This window comes from Pelodiscus sinensis, chromosome 7, assembly GCF_052426305.1.
Source record: "Pelodiscus sinensis isolate ZL-2025 chromosome 7, ASM5242630v1, whole genome shotgun sequence".
Lineage (NCBI taxonomy): Eukaryota > Metazoa > Chordata > Testudines > Trionychidae > Pelodiscus > Pelodiscus sinensis.
Window position 1 is genome coordinate 47,754,645 of NC_143058.1, and position 22,784 is coordinate 47,777,428.

Consider the following 22,784-nt stretch of genomic DNA (forward strand, 5'->3'; position numbering starts at 1 on the left):
GTCTGACTCATATTCAACTTCTCGTTTACTGTAATCCCCAGATACATTCTGCAGAACTGCCATTTAGCCAGTTGGTCTCCAGCCTATAACAGTGCTTGAGATTCTTCCATCCTAAGTGTAGGGCTCTGCACTTGTCCTCATTAGATTTCTTTTGATCCAATCCTCCAATTTATCTAGATCACTCTGGACCATGTTCCTACCATCCAGCCAATCTATCTCTCCTTCCAGCTTAGTGTCAATTCTTCCCTGTCAATCCAGAGCCAGAAACTGGAGCCAGTCAACTTAGATGCCTAAGTAATTTCTGCTGAAAATGAGTTAAGTGCTTGCCTCAATCTACACAAATCCTTGAGCTCATAGACACCTCAGAAGTGGAGATGTAGGGCCTAGGCAAAGCCTCTAGCTCCAGCTCAACAGAGGTCAGGGAATCTGCTCCTGGCACATTCCCCAAAGACCCCCACACCGAGTCCTGGGACCACTGTGTTTTCCCTGTCCCACCAGCACTACTTCTGGGGGACAGGGCTCTGATTTTCTCCTGCTTTGTCTCCCTTTGACATGTTTCTGCTCTCTCTGGAAGCTGGGCCTGAGTGGGGAGCAGACTGAGTGGGTGGGAAGAAGCTGCTTCTCACATCATCTGATGGTGGCCACTTCAGGTCATGATCTCTGTGCAGTTCAGCAGCTGTCTGAGAAAGAGCCCAGGTGGGGAGGTGGATGTGGTCTATGTCCTCCTCTTTCCACCTAGGCCTAACTGCTGGGGACAGGGGCTGAGCAATCCAGTCATGTGCCAAGAGCGGAAGAGGGGGGACCTCTGGCTTGCTGAGCCACTATTTCCAGTAGCTGGTCCTGGGTAGGGAATAGGAATGTGAATGGTTAACTGGTAAGCATCCGTGATTAGGGTTACCCTATTGGAACTTTCCAAAAAGAGGACACCCCTGAGAGGAGTATATCTGTATCAGTATCTACCAACCCATGTTGTATTAATAGTTGGTATATAACACATTAATACAACATGAGTTGCTATATAACACATTAATACAACATGGCTTTGTCTACACTGGGCCACTTATTCCGGAAAATCAGCCGCTTTTCTGGAATAAGCTGCGAGCTGTCTACACTGGCCCTTGAATTTCCGGAAAAGCAACGATGCTCTACTGTAGAAAATCAGCTGCTATTCCGGAAAAACTATTCTGCTCCTGCTCGGGCATAAGTCCTTATTCCGGAACACTGTTCCGGAAAAGGGCCAGTGTAGACAGCCCAGTAGTCTTTTCCGGAAAAAAGCCCCGATCGCGAAAATGGCGATCGGGGCTCTTTTCCGGAAAAGCGCATCTACATTGGCCACAGACGCTTTTCCGGAAAAAGGGCTTTTCCGGAAAAGCAGCCTGCCAATGTAGACACTCCTTTTCCGGAAAAACTGAAAATGGAATAGTATTCCATTTTAAGCATTTCCGGAAATTCATGCCAGTGTAGACACAGCCCATGATATAGATACACTCTCTCTCAGGGGTTCCTCTTTTCTGAAAGTTCCAGTATGGTAATCCTAGCATCCCCCTTACCGGGTGATGCTTACCAGTTATGGATAAGCGGTGACCTGGCCAGGCTAAAGAAGCTTTGTGCCTGCCTGTGGAGTGGTGCAGTGGGCCCATCTGGAGTACCCCCACCCACAGCAGATGGGAAGCACTCTATCCCAGCTGGAGCAGCCCCTGCCTATGGTGGGCCTGGCCTGACCGCTCCATTCCACCACACTATGGGTTGGGGGGCGACACCAATATAAGTGATTAACCAGTTAAACACAACGTTTAACCAATTAACTGATTAAACAGAATCTTACATTCCTCATTGGGAGCAGGCTGCTGCCACCTCTGAGCCAGGTTTTCTGACCCTGCACACCCCATACTGCATTATCTGTGGGGTTGGTGCAAATGTCCATGCCCACATAACTTTTTTACCCAGAGGCTAGAGCACTCTCCTGAGAAGTGGGAGATCCCCCTTTCACATCCTTTGTTTCCCTCTGGGAGAAGAGACTAAACAAATCCAGGGCTCCCTCAGCACAGGTTAGTGTTCTGACCACTGGGTTACAAGTTCTAAGTACTGCTGCTTCAACTGGACCCAATGCAGTAGCTACTTAGCACACCTAGAACTGGGATTTAAGTGCCAAGCAGAAGGGCTGGGCCGAAGTATAAGAGAGGGAGTTCCCAGCTCAGTTGGAGCCCAGCAGCTGAGTAGGGAGGAGGCTCGGGCCAGCCAAAGCTCCAGAGGCAATGGAGAGCCTTACCCTGCCAACCCCAGCAGGACGACTGGGTTGGGCCGCTGGGCCCACTGCTGGGCCCCAGAGACTGTTCCAGGCCACTGCAACCCCTGCGGGAGCCCCGTAACTATGAGAGGTTGCAGAGAACCCTGCTAAGGCCTGAGGACTATCCGGGATTCCCATGGGCTGGACCCCCTGGACCTCTGCCTGAGCCACTCTGGAACCTATGGATACCCTGCCAGCTCTTCTGGCCCCCGCAAAGCCTGCCGACCAGACAGGTAGGACCACAGGGGGAACCAAGAAATAGCCCAGGAGGAGCTGACCTAGTGCCGGCCCAAGGACATGGAAGTCAGCTGGGCTGTGGGTTGTGGTCTGGACCCCTGCTAGCCCACTGGCTGGACTGGTGTGTTGTGGCCAAGAGCCCCACCAACCCGGTGGCAGCTAGTGCTGCCACTGTTAGGGCCCTGGGCTGGGACACAGTGGAGTGGGTAGGCCTGTGTCCCCCCGCCACCCTTTTCCCTCGGGTGGCAGATTCTCCCTGAAGGGAGAAACCACCTGCGCCTGTCGGCTCTCCGCCAGCAAGGAGACCTGGCCCTGGCTCAGCCTGCAGATAGGCCTGTACCCAGGAACTTTTTGGATTGCTTAACTGCTACTGTTTGTTTGTTTGCCTGCCCTGATCCCAGGGCCAGGCTCAAAGACTGCTATTGGTTGTGGGTTCACCCCACCCTACCCCCATGATGGGGCTCTGGGACTAATTGTAGGGAGGCAGCCTGGTTGCCCACAGCCTGAGATGATTACAGGGCCAAACTCCCTTTGTCTTAAGCTACAAGAATATTGAGAAGCCACTGACCACTGCCTTATATTTATAACTAGAAGATTTTCCCAGCATTGCTCATGTCCTTAACTCAATTTTTTTTCTTCATTTAAATCATTGCTCTGGAGTGGCATTGGGGATGAGGAGTTCAATATGCAGGCTTCCCACAGGAGAGAGGACTACCCCAGCCATCTCTCACTGCAACAGTATGGGACCATGGTTGTGCCTGCTGGAGCTGCAGTGGCCGGGGGAGGGTTGCATGTTCCCCAGCTGGGCAGATCCAGGTTCATATGCCCCCTGTGCTCCCCAGCCAGAGTGAGGAATGCAGCTAAATGTGCACTTTCCTCTCTTTCCCCTGATGAAGGAAAACAGTTCCCACACAAATCCGGGGACGGAGGGGAAGGAGCTTCAGCCTCCCACATTCCCTAAACAGTGTCTGGGAGGTGGAAAGCTGGGGCAGTCCCAGATGGAGAGGGGCCATACGCCTAGCCAGCCCTTTTCACCTGCCTAGTGATTCTGTCTCTTCAGTATGGCCTTCTGAGTAGCAACCCCATTCCAAGCACATTCCATTTTCCTGGCACAACCAAATCCTTATCTTGCTTTAAGTTATACGAGGAAGCTGTATACCAAATTTAGTGGCCCTAGCTCTTGCCATGTAGGAATTCTTGAACAGACAGATAAGCTCTCTCAAATAAATAGTACATAGTAACTGAAACTTTTGACCCAAATCATTTAGCATACACTTGACACTTCAATTCATTATCAAGGCAAATTCTTGCAAAGGACAATGAAAACAAAGTGTTTGCCTATGATGGGATGCCTACCACCTCCCAGACACAAGTGATGGAAAAAGTGAATGTGGGCTCCGAGGTCAATATTGCTGGCACCTGGAGGTTGTGGTAAGCCTCATTAGTGATGAAACCCAGTTGGGAAGGGGCTGAATAAACAGAGGAACATCAGATCAGGAGACTGCAGGGAGAATCTCTATAATCACCTTCCTTATAGAAGAGAGTAAAGAGACCTATAGGGAAGAGGAAGGTTCTTGCAGGATGAGTGGCAAGGCTGGATGGGATGAAGTCTGGTGGAGTGAACTTTGACAGCCTGTCTTAGGGTCTGTGGAGTGGAACATCATGCTGAGGGGCAGGTCTGTGTTTCCTTATTAGCCACTGTGGAAGATATGAAGAGTGTGACAAAAAGGGATACAGACTTTTGAAATTCCTGAGTAAAAGGCTATATGGGCCACTGGGCCCAGATGGAGGGAATGGACACTTGTTTCTGTTATCTTGGAAGAGGAGAAATTTTAAAGTGACCTTCCTGGAGGGCCACATCAAAAGAAGCAGCTGACCAGCCAGTGCTACACAGTAGAGGGGGTGCTGCAGTGGTGAGTCCTCCCTTCTACAGTGCTGTAACCTTTGGGGATGTCTGTTTGTTCTCCCTGTGGGTCACAGGAGAACTATTAGCGCTAAAAGCTTTTGCCTTGCATCCACTTTTGAATATGAATTGAATAATTTAGAGGCTTGTAGAAGTGACCTTTTATAGCTATTGCTCCATAGACTGTGAGACTACAGGGTCAGATATGATTTGTTTAATAAGGATCAGCATGACACGGATCTCAAAGTACCTGAAGGAAGCAACCTGATTTCGTCCTTGGTGTGCCAAGAATGCTGTCTGATAAAGAAGCAGAGACTCTTATTGTCTCTCAGCATGAAGTCTAAAACTCTGAAAATGTTTGGTGATGTAACAGACAGATCTCCCAAACTTTACATGTAAATTCGGAAATTCATTTCCTGCTAGGATTTGAAGCATTTGCAGCTTCTGGCACCCAACAGGTGGAGTCTTGACTAAAACTGAAAGAATCAGCCATTCAGGGCACCAAGATAGAAGCAAACAAATCCACAATTGTGTATTTCCTACAAAGACAACTCCCTTAAATGTAAAATAGCTGCTGTCACTTTGTCACTGACTGCCTGACTATGTATATTTATACACACAGAAGCAGAGTTTGACCTTTAGCCTTGCTATTCACAATGTTATTGTCTCTGCCTAACAGCACAATGAGCAGCGGGAAGGTTTCTGTTTGCATCTTTTGCTGGAAACCTACAATTTAACATTGTTAAATATCTGTTCAGACTTATAGTTTTCTATATCTGAGCCTCATATGGAGGGCTGTAATCTAATCTTGGGGAAATGAAAGCTTGAAGGTCAACCCTGCCCTAGGTGCATGCAAAATGCTACCAGAGTCTAGAAGAAGATCCTTGTGGTGCTGAAACTTGAACACTTGCAAGGTGGCTTTGAATGCTGCAAGATCTGTGAAATGCAAATTAATCTGTCTTACATGCCTCACAAATGCTGAGTTATTCTAGTTACAGGGAAAATCATGTACATGCGTGTCCAATATCTGCTGGAACTCTAAAACTGCATCCCACGTGCTCTTCCACATGCTGTGAGCTCATCTAAAAGTTAGCATAAACAATCACTTTCTGTTCAGTGGAACACCCTAGATTTTTCTGCTTTTAGACAAATTCTGTTTCTCTCTTCTGAAGAATGTGTCCTAGCCAAAATGGTAGAGGTAAAACTACTTCTTTTATACTGGATACTCAAGCTATATAAGGAAATTTTCTTTGGGTGATGTCCCTGGGGGTGCTCCACATAAGGTTACAGGTCATTCCCAGAACTGCAGAGTTGGAGCTTTTCAAAGCAGTTAGCAGTCAGGCTGCGCATGTGCAGCAGGTGGCTTGCGATTTGGCAGTTGGCTGCTTCACGCGTGACCTGACTCTTCCCTTCAGTTCCTCTTCTACCGCCCTTGGTCACGGACGGAGCTCTCCTGCCGCCTCTGGCTTTCTTTTCTCACAGGAGGTTTCACTTTCTCCTACTGATCTTTTGACCACCCGCAGCTACAGTTACTCTCGCTACATTCTTGATACTTCAAAGGAAAAAAAAAAGAAAAGAGGAATGGTAGGAACTGTTCCCTCAGTGAAGCCCTCAAACGGCAGCAGCTCCTCTTTCATGTAGCCAGCTGCACTCTTTTTTTTTTTTTTTAAAAAAGAGAGAGAGAAGAAAAGAAGAAACAAATTAACTGCTTAATAAGGCGCAAGCAGCCAGCCTCACTACAGGCGGGCTATTGGTCTAAGAAGAACACCCTTCCCCACTATAGCCCTCAACCATGAGCGTAATGGCCGTCACTATGCCGGGCGCTCAAGGCTTTAAAAGGTGCTGCAACTGCAATGACCCAATGCCGGTCTCTGATGGCCACAGCAGCTGTATAAAGTGCTTGGGGGAGTCACACACACCTCAAAAGTGTGACCATTGCTGCACTTTAACAGCCAGAGCCAGAAAGCATTGGGAGCTCAGGCTCTGCATGATCCTCTTAGAAAAAGCTGTGCAGCTGGGGGGGACGTTTCAGGGGGGCAATCGACAGACCCCCCCCAAAGCAGAGATCTGCCTCTTCAATGCTACAGAGGCATCACCATACAGAGGACTCACCAGCTAGATCACTGCCTCACCCCAGTTGTCCCCAGATTGAACAGGGGAGAGGCACCTCCGGCACTGCGGGGCTGAGAGCAACATCAAGCGCCGCTGCCCCAGCACTGAAGCTCAATGAGGCACCAGTGTGCTCCTCCACAGCACGAAGGAGAGGGCACCGACAAGAGCCAGTGCTGAATCAAGTGCTCCAATGCCTGGCACCGGCGAAGGATGCAGAGCTGGCTTCAAAGCGGCCCCGCAAATCCCCGATACCAACTCCTACCGCACCGGATTCCCCAGTGCCTCCTGTGGTGGAGGTTTCTCTGAACAGGCAGACAGCCCAGGATGTCTGCAGTGCACTAGCCAGAAATAAAAAAGACTTGTCCAAGAGCGGAAGCGGGGAGGGGCACCTTCCCCTGAATTCATCAAGAGAACTATCTCCAGTGCCCCTTCCACAGTGCTCATCTCCAGACCACAGGAGGTCCCGACCTCCTCTCCTCCCCCCCCCGTTTGCAAGGGCACCCCCGGGCTCATGAATATGATAGGAGGAGTGTGTTCTCCTCACAACATTCATCTCCTACCATGTCCCGACAATACCATCATTATGGGGAATGCACGTACTATCCCCAGTGTTACCCTGATTAGCACTACCTTCTTCAGCACTACCCGTCTCACTGGGCACACTGGGACTACTGGGGACCACCGACACATGAGCTGGTGAACCCAGTGCCTCTGTCAAAAAGGCTTCCACTGGCTTCACCAGCTCTCACTCTCCTCACCACACCACAGACAGACGAGGAGGAGGGCCAACTCTTGGATGATCAAGGTGACACTCAACTACCACAAGACAATTCATCTAACTCCCCTGAGGAGGCTACAATTCCAGAGGATGCACATACCTCCAAAGACTTAAAAAGATCTTGAAATTGCTTCAAGTGGGTACCTAAGACACAAGAAGTGAAGCTTCCAGCGGTGAAGCAGAAACAACACTGCCTCCTAAAGAACATTCATCCATCATCCCAGGGCAGGTTTGCTTTGCCAAAAGACGAGGCTATCATGGAGGTGTCTGACGACATCTGGCAGATGCCTCCATTGGCCCAACCAATATGTAAGAAAGCAGACAAGAAATATTTTGTCCCATCCAAAGAAGTAGACTTCCTCTTCTCCCACCCTCAACCAACCTCACTAGTGGTAGATGCGGCAAACCAACGCTCAAAAGTCTCCCAGTTTAAACAGAACACCAGGGACAAAGAACACAAGAGGCTGGCCCAATTTGGCAGAAAGGTGTACTCCTCAGCCACCTTGCAGCTCAGAATAGCGAACTATTCCGCCCTTCTGGCCAACCACGATTTTGACAACTACTTGAAGTTAGTGGAGTTGATGGAACACCTACCAGAATCCAAGAGACCTATCCTCAGAGCAGTCATCTGAGAGGGGCACATTATTGCCCGCACTGCACTGCTCTCGGCAATTGACAGAACCGACATGGCAGCAAGAGCAACGGCTACAGTCGTGGTCATGAGGAGGGCGCCATGGCTACATGCTGCAGGGGTTCCCAAAGATCTTCAAGCCAAGGTGAAGGACCTCCCTTTTAACAAACAGAAACTCTTTGCAACCAACACCAACAAAATTTTGCACCGCAGTAAGAACTCACATACTAATCTATGTACACTTATCATGTACACACCTCCATACAGGCAAAAGCGACACACCCCTTTCAATAGGAACATGGACACATATTAAAATAGTCCTCAAAACAAGCCATATGAACATAATTGTCCCAAACAATGTAACCAAAGGAGGCTTCTACAACAACCATGCTCCTCTAGTGGACAGGCTTCTAAACAATAAATTTGAAACATTTGGTCAAGGATCTGCCAGACCTCCCCATTTATCCAGTGCAAAGTCAGAGTCATCTATTCGACCACAGGCTATGTCCTTTCCTTCATCATTGGGATGTAATAACATCCGACCGGTGAGTTATGGAAATAATCTGTACTGGATACACAATCCCGTTCACCGCCCTTCTACTTACTCTCCCCCCTTCCCAGTCTCTTTTCAGGGACCCCTCTCATGAGATACCTCTCAAATGAGATCGATCAGCTCATCAGACTGAGAGTTATAGAAGAGGTACCCATGCTATACAGGGGGAGGGGATTTTATTAAACATGCAACCAGAACAGCACAGGAGGCTGGAAACCGATTCTAGACCTCTGCAAACTAAACAAGTTCCTGAAAAAACAACGCTTCTGGATGGTCACGTTAGCATCAATAATTCTGGCACTGGATGAAGGGGACTGGTTTGCAGCCCCCAACCTTCAAGATGCCTACTTTCACCTCTCAATACATCTGGAACATAGATGCTATCTGAGATTCACCATGGGGGACAATCATTCCCAATACAAGGTTCTCCCCTTCATCCTGTCCTCTGCTTCGCCAGGATTTTTTCCGAAGGTCCTAGCAGTCATCACAGCCTACCTTCGACATCAAGGGGTGGTGATCTTCCCATACCTAGACGATTGCCTAATAAAGGGTTGTACAAGAATGGAGGCAACAGATATAGTGTCAAAGACCAAAAGACTCTTGAACTACTACCATTTTTAGGGCTCCTGAAAAATGAACAGACGTTGACCCTCAATCCCATGCAGGATTTGGAGTTCATAGGGGCACAGCTCGACTCCATATGAGCCAGAGCATATCTACCTCAACAAAGATTCAAAACGCTGCACGACCTAGTAGCCACCCTTCTAGTGAACTCTTCTACCTACCTCCAACTGATGGGCCATATGGCGGCCACTACTTGTATAGTCTAGTATTCACGCCAACACTTCCATGCCTTCCAGCATGGGTTGGCAACAGTCTATGTGCCATCATGGCACTCGTTGCACAAGCTGGTTCTGTTCCCCAAGCAAATACTGGACTCCCTCAAATAGTGGTCATTTCCGCGCAATTTATTCTCAGGGGTCCCATTTCTGCAACCAAAACCATTATTGCAGATCACAACAGATGCCTTGCTGAAAGGTTGGGACAGGCACTTACACCAACAGACAATACAGGGCAAATGACTACTTCACGAGACCACGTTGCTCAGAGCTATCCAAAATGCATGCAGACACTCTGTCTCGACCATTAGCAATTGCACGGTCCACATACTGATGGACAATACTACCACCATGTTTTATATAAACAGACAGGGTGGAGTGCGCTCCAATCCCTCTGTGCGGAGGCTGTGCAGCTTTGGAACTCCTGTATCTATCACAGGGATCTTTTTAAGGGAAGCATATTACCAGCCATCAACGATGTCATGGTGGATGCTCTCAGCCGCAATTTTGTGGGATCACGAGTGGGAACTTCACCCAGCGGTGACAGATTCCATTTTTCGCAGGTGGGGCTTTCCAATGACGGATCTGTTCACAACCACGAGCAACTCCAAATGCCCCCATTTCTGCTCCCAAGCAGGACTGGGCAGGGGATCCAATGGCAATGCATTCTAAATCCAATGGGACTAACTGATTCATTATGCCTCCCCTCCAGTACCATTAATCCTCAGAATTCTGTGCAAGATCCACTCAGACGGTGCTCGAGTCATCCTCGTAGCCCCATCTTGGTCCAGACAGACTTGGTTCCCGTATTTCCAACACATGTCCATCGAACTACCATAACCTTTTTCATAAAGGCGCTATCTCCTCTCCCAGAATGCGGGCAAGTTACTTAACCCCCATTCTCAGACCATTCACCTCCAGGCTTGGCTCCTGTCTAGTTCTATGGAGCTGAACAGGACTGCTCTGAGCAAGTAAAAACCATCATCCTACATAGCAGGAGGCAGTCTACTAGGAAAACTTACCTGCAAAAATGGAAGAGCTTCTCATCCTGATGCCATCAGTTGCACGTCGACCCTGGCAAAGCCCCACTCCACGTAGTACTTGATTACCTACATGCGTTGAAGAGTGACAGCCTATCTATGTCCTCAATAAAGGTACACCTGGCGGCCATTGTGGCCTTCCATGACCACATTGAGGGGTCATCAGTGTTTGCACATCCACTCACTAGGAGATTTCTCGAGGGACTCCATAACCTTAACCCCCCTGCTCCCACAGGACCCCAATGCCCTCATGGGATCTGAATTTGGTTCTTGAGTTCCTTCTGAGACCTCCTTTTGAACCTATGGCCACATGCTTTCTCCTGCTCCTCACAATGAAGGTGCTTTTTCTAGTGGCCATCACCTCCAAAAGAAGGGTCAGCAAGATAGGAGTCCTAATGGTGGGCCCAGCATATATGGTTTTTACCAAAGACAAAGTGACTTTGAGAATGCATTCGACCTTTCTACCTAAAGTCAGTACCTGCTTCCACATCAATGAGCCCATAGTCTTACTGAGTTTTTTCCAAAGCTGCATACATCTACACATGCCATGCTTCATACCCTGGCTGTCAGAAGGGCTTTGGCTTTTTATATCGACAGAACTCAGATCTTTTTCAACTCCCTACGTCTGTTTGTCTCTATTGCAGACCACTCCAGGGGCAACCCAATTTCCAAACAACGCATTTCCAAACTGATAGCAAGTTGCATACTTCAGTGACACTCTCTTCACAACAAACTAAGGATGGCACCAAGAGCACACTCTAACCGTACTACAGCAACATCCATGGTATTCCTCAACAGTGTGTCACTCAAAGACATTTATCGGGCAGCCACCCGGTCATCCGACCACATATTATCTAAGCACTATGCTATCATGCCTCAGCTGGCGGCAGACACATCAGTGGCTACAGCAATTCTATCTGCCACTACGAAGCAGTGACTCAGAGTCCCACGAGCCATAGTAAGTACTGCTTTGTAGTCACCTTATGTGGAGCACCATTGGGGACATTACCTGGAGAAGAAAAGGAAGTGCTGCACCTGTGCAGTGACAACTGTTCTTTGAGATGTGTGTTCCTGTGGGTGCTCCATGACCCTCCCTTCCTCCCCGCTACTCAGAGTCCAATTGCTCTGTGGTAGACTAGGAACTGAAGGGGGCAGTCAGGTCGTGTGCGAAGCAGCCAACCACCAAAGTGCAAGTTGCCTGCTGCGCACGTGCGACCCAACTGCTAACTGCTTTGAAGAGTTCTGACTCTGCGGCTCGGGGGATGACCCATCACCTTACATGGAACTCCCATGGGGACACACACCTCAAACAGTCATCAATGCACAGAGTGAATAACTTCCTTTTCTACAAGGAAAAAGTTAAGTTTTGGGAATTACTAAACTGAAGTTAGATCACCTAGGGTATGGCTTCACTAGCTCGGTAGTTCAAGCTAGGTAGACAGATGAGGGCAACCGGAGTGGCAAACGAAGCCCGGGATTTAAATATCCCAGTTTCATTTGCATCTTCCCGGGCACCGACATTTTTAAATCCCCCTTAGTCCGAACTCCGTGCCCGCGGCTAGACACGGCACGGAGTAGGTAGTTCGAATTAGGATCTCTAATTCGAACTACCGGTACACCTTGGACTAAGGGAGATTTAAAAATGGCGGTGCCCGGGAAGATGCAAATGAAGCCGGGATATTTAAATCCTGGGCTTCATTTGCCACTCCTGTTGCCCTCATCTGCCTACCTAGCTCGAGCTACCGAGCTAGTGTAGACATACGCCTATTTTTCTATTTCAGTGCTTCTCATGGTAATTCTTAATGAAGAACCAATATGGTGTAGCAAAGCCTAATGAAAGACTCAAACTATTCAGATGCTGTAATTCTGACAATTCCAGTGTCGTACATAATATTCTGATCACTAATCATTACATGCAGTTATAAAGAAACATAAATTCAATAAATTTATAGGATCTTAAATATAGTAATGAACAAAAAATCAGGAAGCTTTTATCTTCACAAGTGCGTGATGCACTACAGGGAGGAAAGAATCAACTCTGGTTACTACAAGCACTGGAATTGGAAAATTTCAAATCTCTTGCAAGCTTTATAACTTAAAACAATACCAGCTAACAATTAAACCAAATAACCATTTTTAAAAATAATACCCATATAACCAACTTTGAAATATTTAAAGTTGTTAGCTCTTCTTTGTATTATTAAATTGGGTGCCTGTTAGGACAGAACACTAAGGTCTTAGTGTTAAAAAACGTACATGCACACTGCAATCATGTTAGCGTGATGGTGTGCCTTATTGCCATCATCAACTTTGATAGTTGCATAGCTAGTTATGTATTTCATTTCCAACATGGGTGCACACACACACACACCTTACTTGTTCCACATTTCTGATAGTCCTAAAAGATGGTCCCTATACCCAATTAAAACTAGCAATCAGTCTTATTTACTGAATGGAGATCTTTAACTAATGACAGGTCCAAATTGGTTTGAGTAATATAATGCTCTTAACAATCTAAGAATACTAGACTTCTAATTTCTCATCTAAAGTGTTGGAAAACAATATACCTCAGCACACTTCAGATTTATATAATGACACAACCTGACCACAGATGTAGACACTAATTCTAGAGGGATACCGTTATATATTCTTATCAAACTACAGATATTTGATTGAAATCAAGTCCATTGCAGGAGAAATTGACTTATGTGGGTTAAGGCATTGCTAAATGAGGTGTAAGGTGTTATTTCAACTTTAGCTTCCTCTCCCATTGGCTCTAGGGTTGCCAACTCTCCCGACCAGACAGGCTAGACACAATTTGCAGCAATGGCATTTGGTGTGGAAAAGCTGACAACACTAATTGGCTCCACTATATATTTTTTTTCTTACTGGAAACAACCAGTTAGGGCAGAAGAGTTATTAATCTCTATGCCCTAGTCTACACTAACTCCATAAGGGTACGTCTACACTTGCTCCCTAGTTCGAGCTAGGGATGCAAACGTAGGCAACCGAAATTGCTAATGAAGTGGGGATTTAAATATCCCGCGCTTCATTAGCATAATCTTGCCTGCACATTAATCCGCTCACCAGCTGATTCGAACCAGGAAGTGCGCTCCGGGACGCGTTAGTTCAAATCAAACCCCTTGGTTTGAACTAACATTACTCCTTGGGGTTTGATTTGAACTAACGCATCCTGAAGCACACTTCCTGGTTCGAATCAGCTGGCGAGAGGAATAACGTGTGGGCGAGATTATGCTAATGAGGCGCAGGATATTTAAATCCCCGCTTCATTAGCAATTTCGGTCGCCTACATTTGCATCCCTAGCTCGAACTAGGGAGCAAGTGTAGACGTACTCTATCTCCCTTATTTCAAAATAACAAGCAGAACAGCCACACTATCAAGCCTGTTATTTTGAAATTAGAGGCTAGTTATTTCAAAATAATAACTCTTTTCCATGAGGAATAACACTAATTTCAAAATAGTTATTTTGAAATAGTGGTAGTGTGGACACTCTACTGCTGCTATTTCGAAATAACTACTCCCCAGAGTCATTCAAAGTAATTACTTCCAGTGCTTCCTAGGGCTTTTAGTCGAGGTAGTGCGTCCACCTTAAGGGAGCCTGCCTCAGGCTAATGTCGAGGCTTCCCTGTAGTGTGGACAAGGTATTTTGAAATAGTTATTTCGGGAGTTATTATTTCAAAATGATTTCCTAGTGTAGACATGCCCTATGGGGCCTTTCCTAAGAGATTAGAATTAACTGTAATACACCTTTTTTTACACCTTTTTGTAATAGTTCATTTAGTTTGATTATTCCTGGTCTTTTCTGCAGGTCTTACTAAAGGCAAACTTGCCTCTGATTTCAGTTGGGAAATGGCTACATGCACATATCCTTGATTATTATTTGGATTAATGTTGTACCAAAATGGCAATACTGGCTATAATATTCTATGCTTACTCAAATCATTAACTTCTAAATTGTATGACAGTGCATTATAAAAGCATTGATTAGGTTTTTGCTAATTCTTATTATCCATCAATACTCCACCTCTTCATGCTTCATTCACAAGTCTTAATGATGTATCTGTAAGTGGGCATTGTATCCCATGATACACAGTCCATACAATTGGTACAAAGGTTAAAAATTAAAATACATTAATAAGGAAGAGGGCGAAAAAAAACCCTGAACGTGAAATATTTGTAGTGCATATAGCACCAGACCTAAAAGAGGTTTCTTTATATTTGCAGAGAATTTCTTGTACCTCTGTGCATCATTGATGCGATAAGTACACTGAGGTTTGATTAAGTTGGATATGGAAATTAAAACTTGGCTTTATATTCAAGAGGGTAGCTCACACAGTGGGATACTGTGACATCAAGTTTTCTGTTTACCCCTAAGGCTGGTGCTGCAATGACTTCAAGGTTTGATGGTGTCTCTCTTTTTAAGTTGTTGAGCAGCAGGCTAATAGCTGCACAGCATGATGCAAAGACAGCAGAAAACAGGGGAATCAGATGTGAATATATTCCCCACAGATATCCTGCTAGGATGGAGCTAACTAACCAGCGCTTTAGTGTTCAGATCTAGTCGACTCACACAGAGGTTTCTTTGATTCTCTGCCCACCCTGTCTCATTGTACTCTTTCTGATTAAAGACACTGTCACAAATAAATCATGACTTCTGGCATAAGAACTTGGATTCCTAATGAGGTTGCCATGTTTGGTAAAATAACCTATTTTTGACAGTCTCTTATTTCAATGTCTGTTTCCCCCCTCACTTATTTTTATATAAAGGAAGGGTTGCTAACTGTAGAGATTCTGTTTATTCCCATTTTTCCCTTGTTTGGAAGCTGCCTGTTCATGTGCCTCCACTTTCGCTCTCTGCTTTACCAGCTACTGGTGACATGTGGCCTATAATCACAAAACAAATTCCTAAAACAATATATTTCTTATGTGCAAGAGCTAAATCACAGTTACATATCTGAGCAAGGGAGTTAGAGTGAACAGATTAGAAATGTTATTAAAATCGCATCCTCCATTCCCTGTACATTGAAATGCCTGTTGTAGTTGCAGGGAATTGCAGGAACACAAGGTTATGCAGGAAGAGAGCACAATTCTAGCACAGATTTCAAAGTGAATAATTAAATCTCCTTTAATGCCTCATTATATATTCATTTTGTAACATAGCTGTTTCCTATATTTTGTGTACTGATGCCCAAATTCTACAGTTTTTATTCAAGCAAAAACCCCTCTGACTTCCAAGAGAGGCTAGTCTAAGAGAAAGGAACGGTCTGGTGTTGAATTTGGATGACAAGAAGGTGTGAAAGGTATTGACTTGGTGACTTGAGATCATATAGCTTACTGCTGGTTTTGCCGACTAAAGCTCATGATAGTATATAACTTTTGTTAGTCTCTGAGGGTGCATCTATACTGCACCGTAGCTCAAAATAAGACATGCAATTTGAGCTACGCAAATTGTGTAGCTTATTTCGAGTGTATTTCAAAATAGCTTATTTCAAAATTTGGCACTGTCTACATGGCACCAAATTTTGAAATAGAACACTATTCCAAAATGTCCTTTAATCCTCGTGAAATGAGATTTAGAGGGACGTCGGAATAGTGAGCCCGTTGTTTCAAAAGCTATTTTGAAACAACAGGCTTGTTTAAAAGACTTGGAATAGCTATTTTGGGTTACTGGAAGTATCCCAAAATAGTGCCCCTGTCCAGCTGCACCCTAAGGTGCTACGGGACTACTCATTGTTTTTAAAGTTACAGACTAACACAGCTACCCCTTTGAAACATCTTTAGCCATTCTTGCATAGCTGTGCCTTGGTCTAAAAACAGAACTATAATAATGAACTGCAAGTTCCATATAGACCAAATTCTGGATCTATTTGTTTTAGCTCATTTACTGTTTTTTAAAGTGTCATCTATATTCAAGGCTTGCTTGCACCTCTGGGTGCAAGTGGAGGTATCTAATGGCTTTAACTGTCTGGATTAAACTGGAAGATTCTGCTCATGTGTAGCCCTTTAGCCCTTTTATATGCACCTATTTGTAACAGGAACACAAGTAATCTCTGTAAGTGCATGATCACAAAAGTACACTGTGGGTTAGAAACAATATTTGCTGAAATAAGGACCACATCTCCAATGGCCTCTGAGGCTTGGAATGCCTCTCCAAAGCTTCTGTCTTTCTCTGAACTTGGAGAGGAGCCAAAACTAGAGTGGCATAATTCAGCTATGTGCTTTCCTTTGGGGCACAGCTGTTTAGGTCTGTGCCTATGTGCAATCTGAACCAGAACTATCCATTGAACAAACTATTTTGCACAGTATAGCCCTGTTACAGTGTTGATATTGTCTGATGTGTCAGGCAGAATGCTGTAAAAGATTCTTGAGCTTGAAACTTTTGAATTTAAAGAGAAATGTTATTTACAACAATCATTTAGTCTTTTCTTCAGTAAATTTAAAGATTTTGGTTTACACCTAAGAATTCTGAGTAAAGTTGAAGTAGGAAACAAGTTGACGGTGTTTCATGAATAAGTGTAGTGATTTAAAGATTCAGACTGCCTGTAAGGTTGTTATAAAAGCTACCTCTCGCCTTCAGAGATGCAGGACCAGTGTTCTGATTCTGTAGTTGCAGAAGTAAAAAATACCTGATACAGGGGCATGCAGATGCTATCAATCCATTCCAGCTGCAACCTGGGTAGTTCATCTTTCCTGTTCCGATCAAAAATAGCCTGAATGCAGAGGGGGGAGGAAAAGTGTCATGCTTTATTACAAGAGAATACTTTACAGATGCTTCATCCAGCACTCTGGAACTACAGCCAAACTGTTACAAACTGAATACTTAATGAACAATAATCAGTGTTTACAGTCTTTATAAGCCATTGTCTAGGATGAAAAATAAAACTTTCAGCTCTGTTTTTGAAATGTGTAAGTTGAATTTGACCATTTATCTAATGGTATCTTAGTGGAAACTGAAGATGGGCTTCAAGAGCTCATTTAAAGAAGAGAGAGTAGAATTTTGTGTGGGATTTTGAAAAATTTAACCTGAACTTTGAAGTGATGTAGGTATTTCTGAAAATCCCATTATTTGTTCTATGTAGACTGTTTTGTAAGCTTAATGCAAGAAAATTATCTTGTGCGGACAGGCAAAGGATACCACTTTGTCTTCCTGACCAGCTAGCTTCTCTAGATTCACTAGCAGTATCCACATATTTATTTCCTTTAAGTAACCTGTGATAAGGCTGAGTCATTAAACATTTCAGTGACTGCTACTGTTGCTTTTTAAAAACTCTCATTATTCAAATTGTAACACTCTGATTTTGGTCCTTATCCCTCAGACTTTACACTTTATATACTCCACCATTGGTTCCAAGATGGATTGATTTAAATCAAAGCAGATGAAAACACAGATTTTAATAATGATTTAAATCAGTCAGGAGGTAACTTTGATTTAAATAATTTTAATTCTCCTGCATTTCTATTTTTTAATTCTTTTACTAAAGAAAGGTTGAATATTGTTAGTTGATAAATCAATGTGCTTTAATTGTTACAACTAAATATAGCCTTCACAATAAATGTGGTGTATATTTTTGCTAATGAGGAATATAAGTATATATACTTATTAATGCAATTATATAGCTTAATTTGCTCTTAGTCAGTTGTTTAATTTCTCCATATTTATCATGTTAGAAAATGATGAATTTATTTACCAGATTTAGTTTTTACTTGTGATTTTTGTCAAGCTGTATTTGCTTGGAAATTCAAATGCAATAAAAAATGCATAAAGAAAGCAGTTTAAGTTTTTTAATTGAACAAACCTACCTTAAGTTCTGGATACACAAGAAAAAAATATCAAAGCATGTTTTGCTTTAAATCCGATTCCCTAAACAAAGGAAGTATTGTGGGTAGCTAATGAACTGATGTGATTATTTCTGGTCACCATATGGTTTAGAATTTTAGAATTCATCTGTCCCCTCACACCTAGTTTTTATTAATAAATTGGAAGAGGAAAATAAGCTTTCCTGCTGCTCCCTCCCCAGCCCTCTGAACTCTCAATTGGTTTCTTTGAATGAACTAGTCATGGAACTGAATATGTTGAACAAACTGAGCTAAAGAAAGAATCTATTCTCTCTGCACCTGCAGAAGAGGCTACTGCTGTCAAAAGCTGGTTTAACTGTTAAAGAAACTCTGATTCAGCTGTTTAGCCAGTGACTTCCACCAGTCAAACAGTCTGACTATTAAAGAAAGTTGGCAGCATGCATGTACTACTTAATATTGTTTGTATTTAATTTTAATAGACTTCTAATAGATATTTGCAGTGTTGTTGTAGTCCTGTTGGCCCCAAGCTATTAGAGACATACTATGAGTGAGAGAATATCTTTTATTGGGCCAGCTTCTGTTGGTAAGAGAGAAAGAAGCTTTTGAGCTACACAGAGCTTTTCAGGTCTAGGAAAGGTACTAAAAGTGTCAGAGCTAAATACAAGGTAGTTTAACATAAGTAGTTAAATATTACACTTATAACATAAGTAGTTAAATATTTATTAGATGCAGTAAGTTCAGTCTTTAATAAGCTTGTGCTTCAATTTAACATCAGGTTTTATTTAACTTCATTTTATTTTTTAAAAATTTCATGTTTTTAATAAACTCTCATTAGTTCACATTGGCTCAAATGTGAACCCATTCTCCAGCCCAGGTAATTTGTCTGGACACTAGGGAATGCTATGGTGTAAAGAGGAGGGGTAGAATTTTTCTTTCAGGCATTGGAGCAGAGGTAGATCCATAATGTGGGCACTACCCCCTTTTACTGGCTGGAGTAGGTACCCCAGCTGCAGTGTCATCACTGTATTGGGGGTAGGAGGGGAGAGCCCTGAGGATGTGCACAATAGCACAACCCACTTTCCTTCTTTCTAATGTTGCTGCATAGAGCTTTCCCAAAATCCTCAGCAGCTCCCTGAACATAGGCCTATATCCCTACTCATACACCCCATCCTGCTGCTTCAGCGACGTGGGAACTACTGTATTAAGGAGTTTCCATATTCCTGATCTGACAAATGCAGATTTGTGGCATGAATTCATTTTTCAGATTGTTTATGCTAGGGTATTTGCTAGAAACACTCCAAGTAATTAGAGTGCCCTTCTAGTTGAATATAACAGAATGTGTTTTAAAAGTCTGTTACACTGGGACTTCATTAGTGTGAGGAACACACTTTAATTACTACATGCATTATGTGAAAAACACCAATACATATTATATGGAATGGTACTTTCAGTTATTGCAGGCTAAATTTGGTACAAGGCACCAGCATTGTTAGTGCTATGTCTGATTAAGTGCTAATCCACGGTATTATAGCTACTTTTTTTACTTATGTACATGAGAGGGCATACACAGAGAACTTCATTATCTTCTCAGGCTCTCTAGCTCAGTGCAGAAAGTTGTAAGCCATCCTGAGTCATCTTACAGTAACTGAAAGTCACTGAGTCAGATCTTCATTGGATATAGATTACTGCAACTCTATTGACCTCAGCAGAGTCATGCCGATTTATACAAGCTAGGAATCTGGTTCAGTGAGTGCTTACCACACTGCAACATCAAAACAGCAACTCATATGAGTAGGCTGTATCACTTTCTTGAAGTATCCGCTGTATGCAGAATTATATGTAGTTTAAAATGATGAATCTCTATTTTATTCTTGAATGGCTTCAACTTGAACTTCTTAGAAGCCCTGTCTTCCTTTCCTCATGAGTCTGCTTTTAAGATACTTAAGTGGGAAGGTCCTCTTTTTGTAATAGGGTTTTTGGAGGTCACTTTTCCTCTTTGCAGTTTCCTTTAGCACTTTATACCTTTCCACATGTTTTATGTTGATCTGTATTACGGTGTAGAAGCCATCCCATATAACCCTACAATGATGGAGGTAAGGTTACTTGTAGGCATACAAAAGAAATGATTCCTTAGAGGGTATAGGGATGCATCACAAAACTGATGTCAGAAATTTCTTACTGTAACACAAACAAAACAATTATGCTTTCTAATAATGTAACTATTGCATCTTGGGTATTATACTCAATGCTGTTGTATAATGAGTAGACCATATAAACCTTGGGATATGTTCAGCGCATAAGGAGAAAGGACTTGATTCAAAGACCGACGAAGTAATTGGGAGGCCTCTTTTCACTAACTTCAATGGACTTTAGATTTCACTACCAGATTCCAGTGCTAGGCTATCCATATGTTACATATTCCTTCTTATAAAACCCATTTGCTTCTCTGAATTAAGACAATGACCAGAAAACAGTTTTCCTCCTCCACACACAGGTAGCTGATTCAAAAGTGATAAAAACTTACTGAAGGAGTGAGTTTGAGTTCAGATCTCTCTCTGTCTCCTTGTTCAAAGAACTCACTGGTTACCAATTCAGCTGCCTAAAATATAATCACACTAAAGGTTAAAGTTCATGTTAGCTATCTGTAAGAATTACATATTTATTGTTTAAGTACCTTGCCTTAAGCATGTGCTGAACTATAAATTCATGGGCAGTCCCATTCATGTTCCTAGAGCAAAGGATATGCTTTAGTATCTTGCTGAGATTGGGGCTCAGTCAAGGGACACTGTAGATATAATTGTATCTATATCTCTGTAAACACATTCAAAAAAACACATTCTCAAGTCCTTTTGATGCCTGTCAATGACCAGTCCTATTGGAGCTGTATGTAACTTATGCATTTGAGAGAAGAATAGATCATTATTAGATCCAGGAGACATACAAAAATCTTTTTACAAAGATAATTTTAAAGTGTACATGAACCCTTTGGGTGCTGCTACCGCTGCTTAAGAAAATTGTCAGTTGTTGGAGAAACAAATCTGATCGATAAGTTCTGTGTTAACGTGAAATCCTAAGGCTCTTTTTCACCCAGTATTGTTCTTCTGTACTATATGTATCCTATACCACTCTAATTACTGTAGCTCTTAAGCATCTAAAGGTGAACACAGATTAAAATTGTCATATTTGATTAAAAGTAAGAATGGCGGCATTGTCTTTTAGAACTATATTATATTCTTTTGCCAGACTCCATGAAGCAGCCTTCATTTTTGACAATGGTATGTGTTACTAGGAACAGGATGCAGTATTCAGAAAAATTATTTTTTGAAAATACTCAAAGCCTAAAGAAACCAGGAAAGCCCAGACAGCAAGTGACACTAGTATAAACAGTTTTAACTAAACGTACTTGCTGTCATGCGCGTGCACACACACATAGAGCTACAGAGGCTATGTCTAGACTTATCCCTCTTTCGAAAGAAGGATGTAAATTAGACATACTGAAATTGCAAATGAAGTCGGGATTTGAATTTCCTGTGCTTCATTTGCATAATCACATCACGGCATTTTTCCAAATAACATTTCGAAAGTGAAACCGTGGTCTAGACGTGGTTCTTTCGAAAAGAAAAGCCTTTTTTGAAAGATCCTGTAAACCTCATTTTTTGAGGAGTACAGGATCTTTCGAAAAAGGCTTTTCTTTATGGAAGAACCACGGTTTCACTTTCAAAATAGCGTTTTTTTAAATGCCATGACGCTATTATGCAAATGAAGCAAGGGAAATTCAAATCCCGGGTTCATTTGCAATTTCGAAGTGTCTAATTTGCATCCCTCTGTTGAAAGACAGATGTAGTTTAGACATATATCCTGAAATAAAGGTATGTTTCTAAATAAGAAAAGGCTTGAAAATTCAAACTCGCATTCTGTTAACTTATCCTGTTGTGTTACTTGCTTTTCTGATAAAAAGCCAAATCATATGCAATACCAAGACACAATATGGTAAACTAAGGATAGACTTTGTACCCCAGGATAACTCTAAATTTCCTGCTCTAACATTGAAATGCAAGATTGCTATGCAGTCACTTGGGGTATGTCTACACTACCCCGCTAGTTCGAACTAGCGGGGTAATGTATGCATACCGAACTTGCTAATGAAGCCCGGGATTTGAATTTCCCGGGCTTCATTAGCATAAAGCCGGCACCGCCATTTTTAAAAGCCGGCTAGTGCGAACCCCGTGCCGCGCGGCTACACGTGGCACGGGCTAGATAGTTCGAACTACGTAGCCATTCCGAACTATCTGTACTCCTCGTGGAACGGGCTAGATAGTGGAACGAGGAGTACCGATAGTTCGGAATGGCTACGTAGTTCGAACTATCTGTACTCCTCGTTCCACTATCTAGCCCGTTCCACGAGGAGTACAGATAGTTCGGAATGGCTACGTAGTTCGAACTATCTAGCCCATGCCGCGTGTAGCCGCGCGGCACGGGGTTCGCACTAGCCGGCTTTTAAAAATGGCGGCGCCGGCTTTATGCTAATGAAGCCCGGGAAATTCAAATCCCGGGCTTCATTAGCAAGTTCGGTATGCATACATTA

At 43.5% G+C, this 22,784-nt stretch overlaps 1 protein-coding gene across 1 annotated transcript in view; it reads right to left on the reverse strand.

Annotated features, from left to right (window-relative positions):
* The window catches only part of PDE11A (phosphodiesterase 11A), a 128,721-nt gene that overhangs the window by 11,739 nt on the left and 94,198 nt on the right, over positions 1-22,784 (reverse strand). The window contains exons 16-17 of the mRNA XM_075933714.2: positions 20,724-20,794; positions 17,029-17,112 (exon numbers count right to left, since the gene is read on the reverse strand). Coding sequence (XP_075789829.2) covers positions 17,029-17,112; positions 20,724-20,794 — 155 coding nt within the window. The remainder of the gene's footprint in view (positions 1-17,028; positions 17,113-20,723; positions 20,795-22,784) is intronic.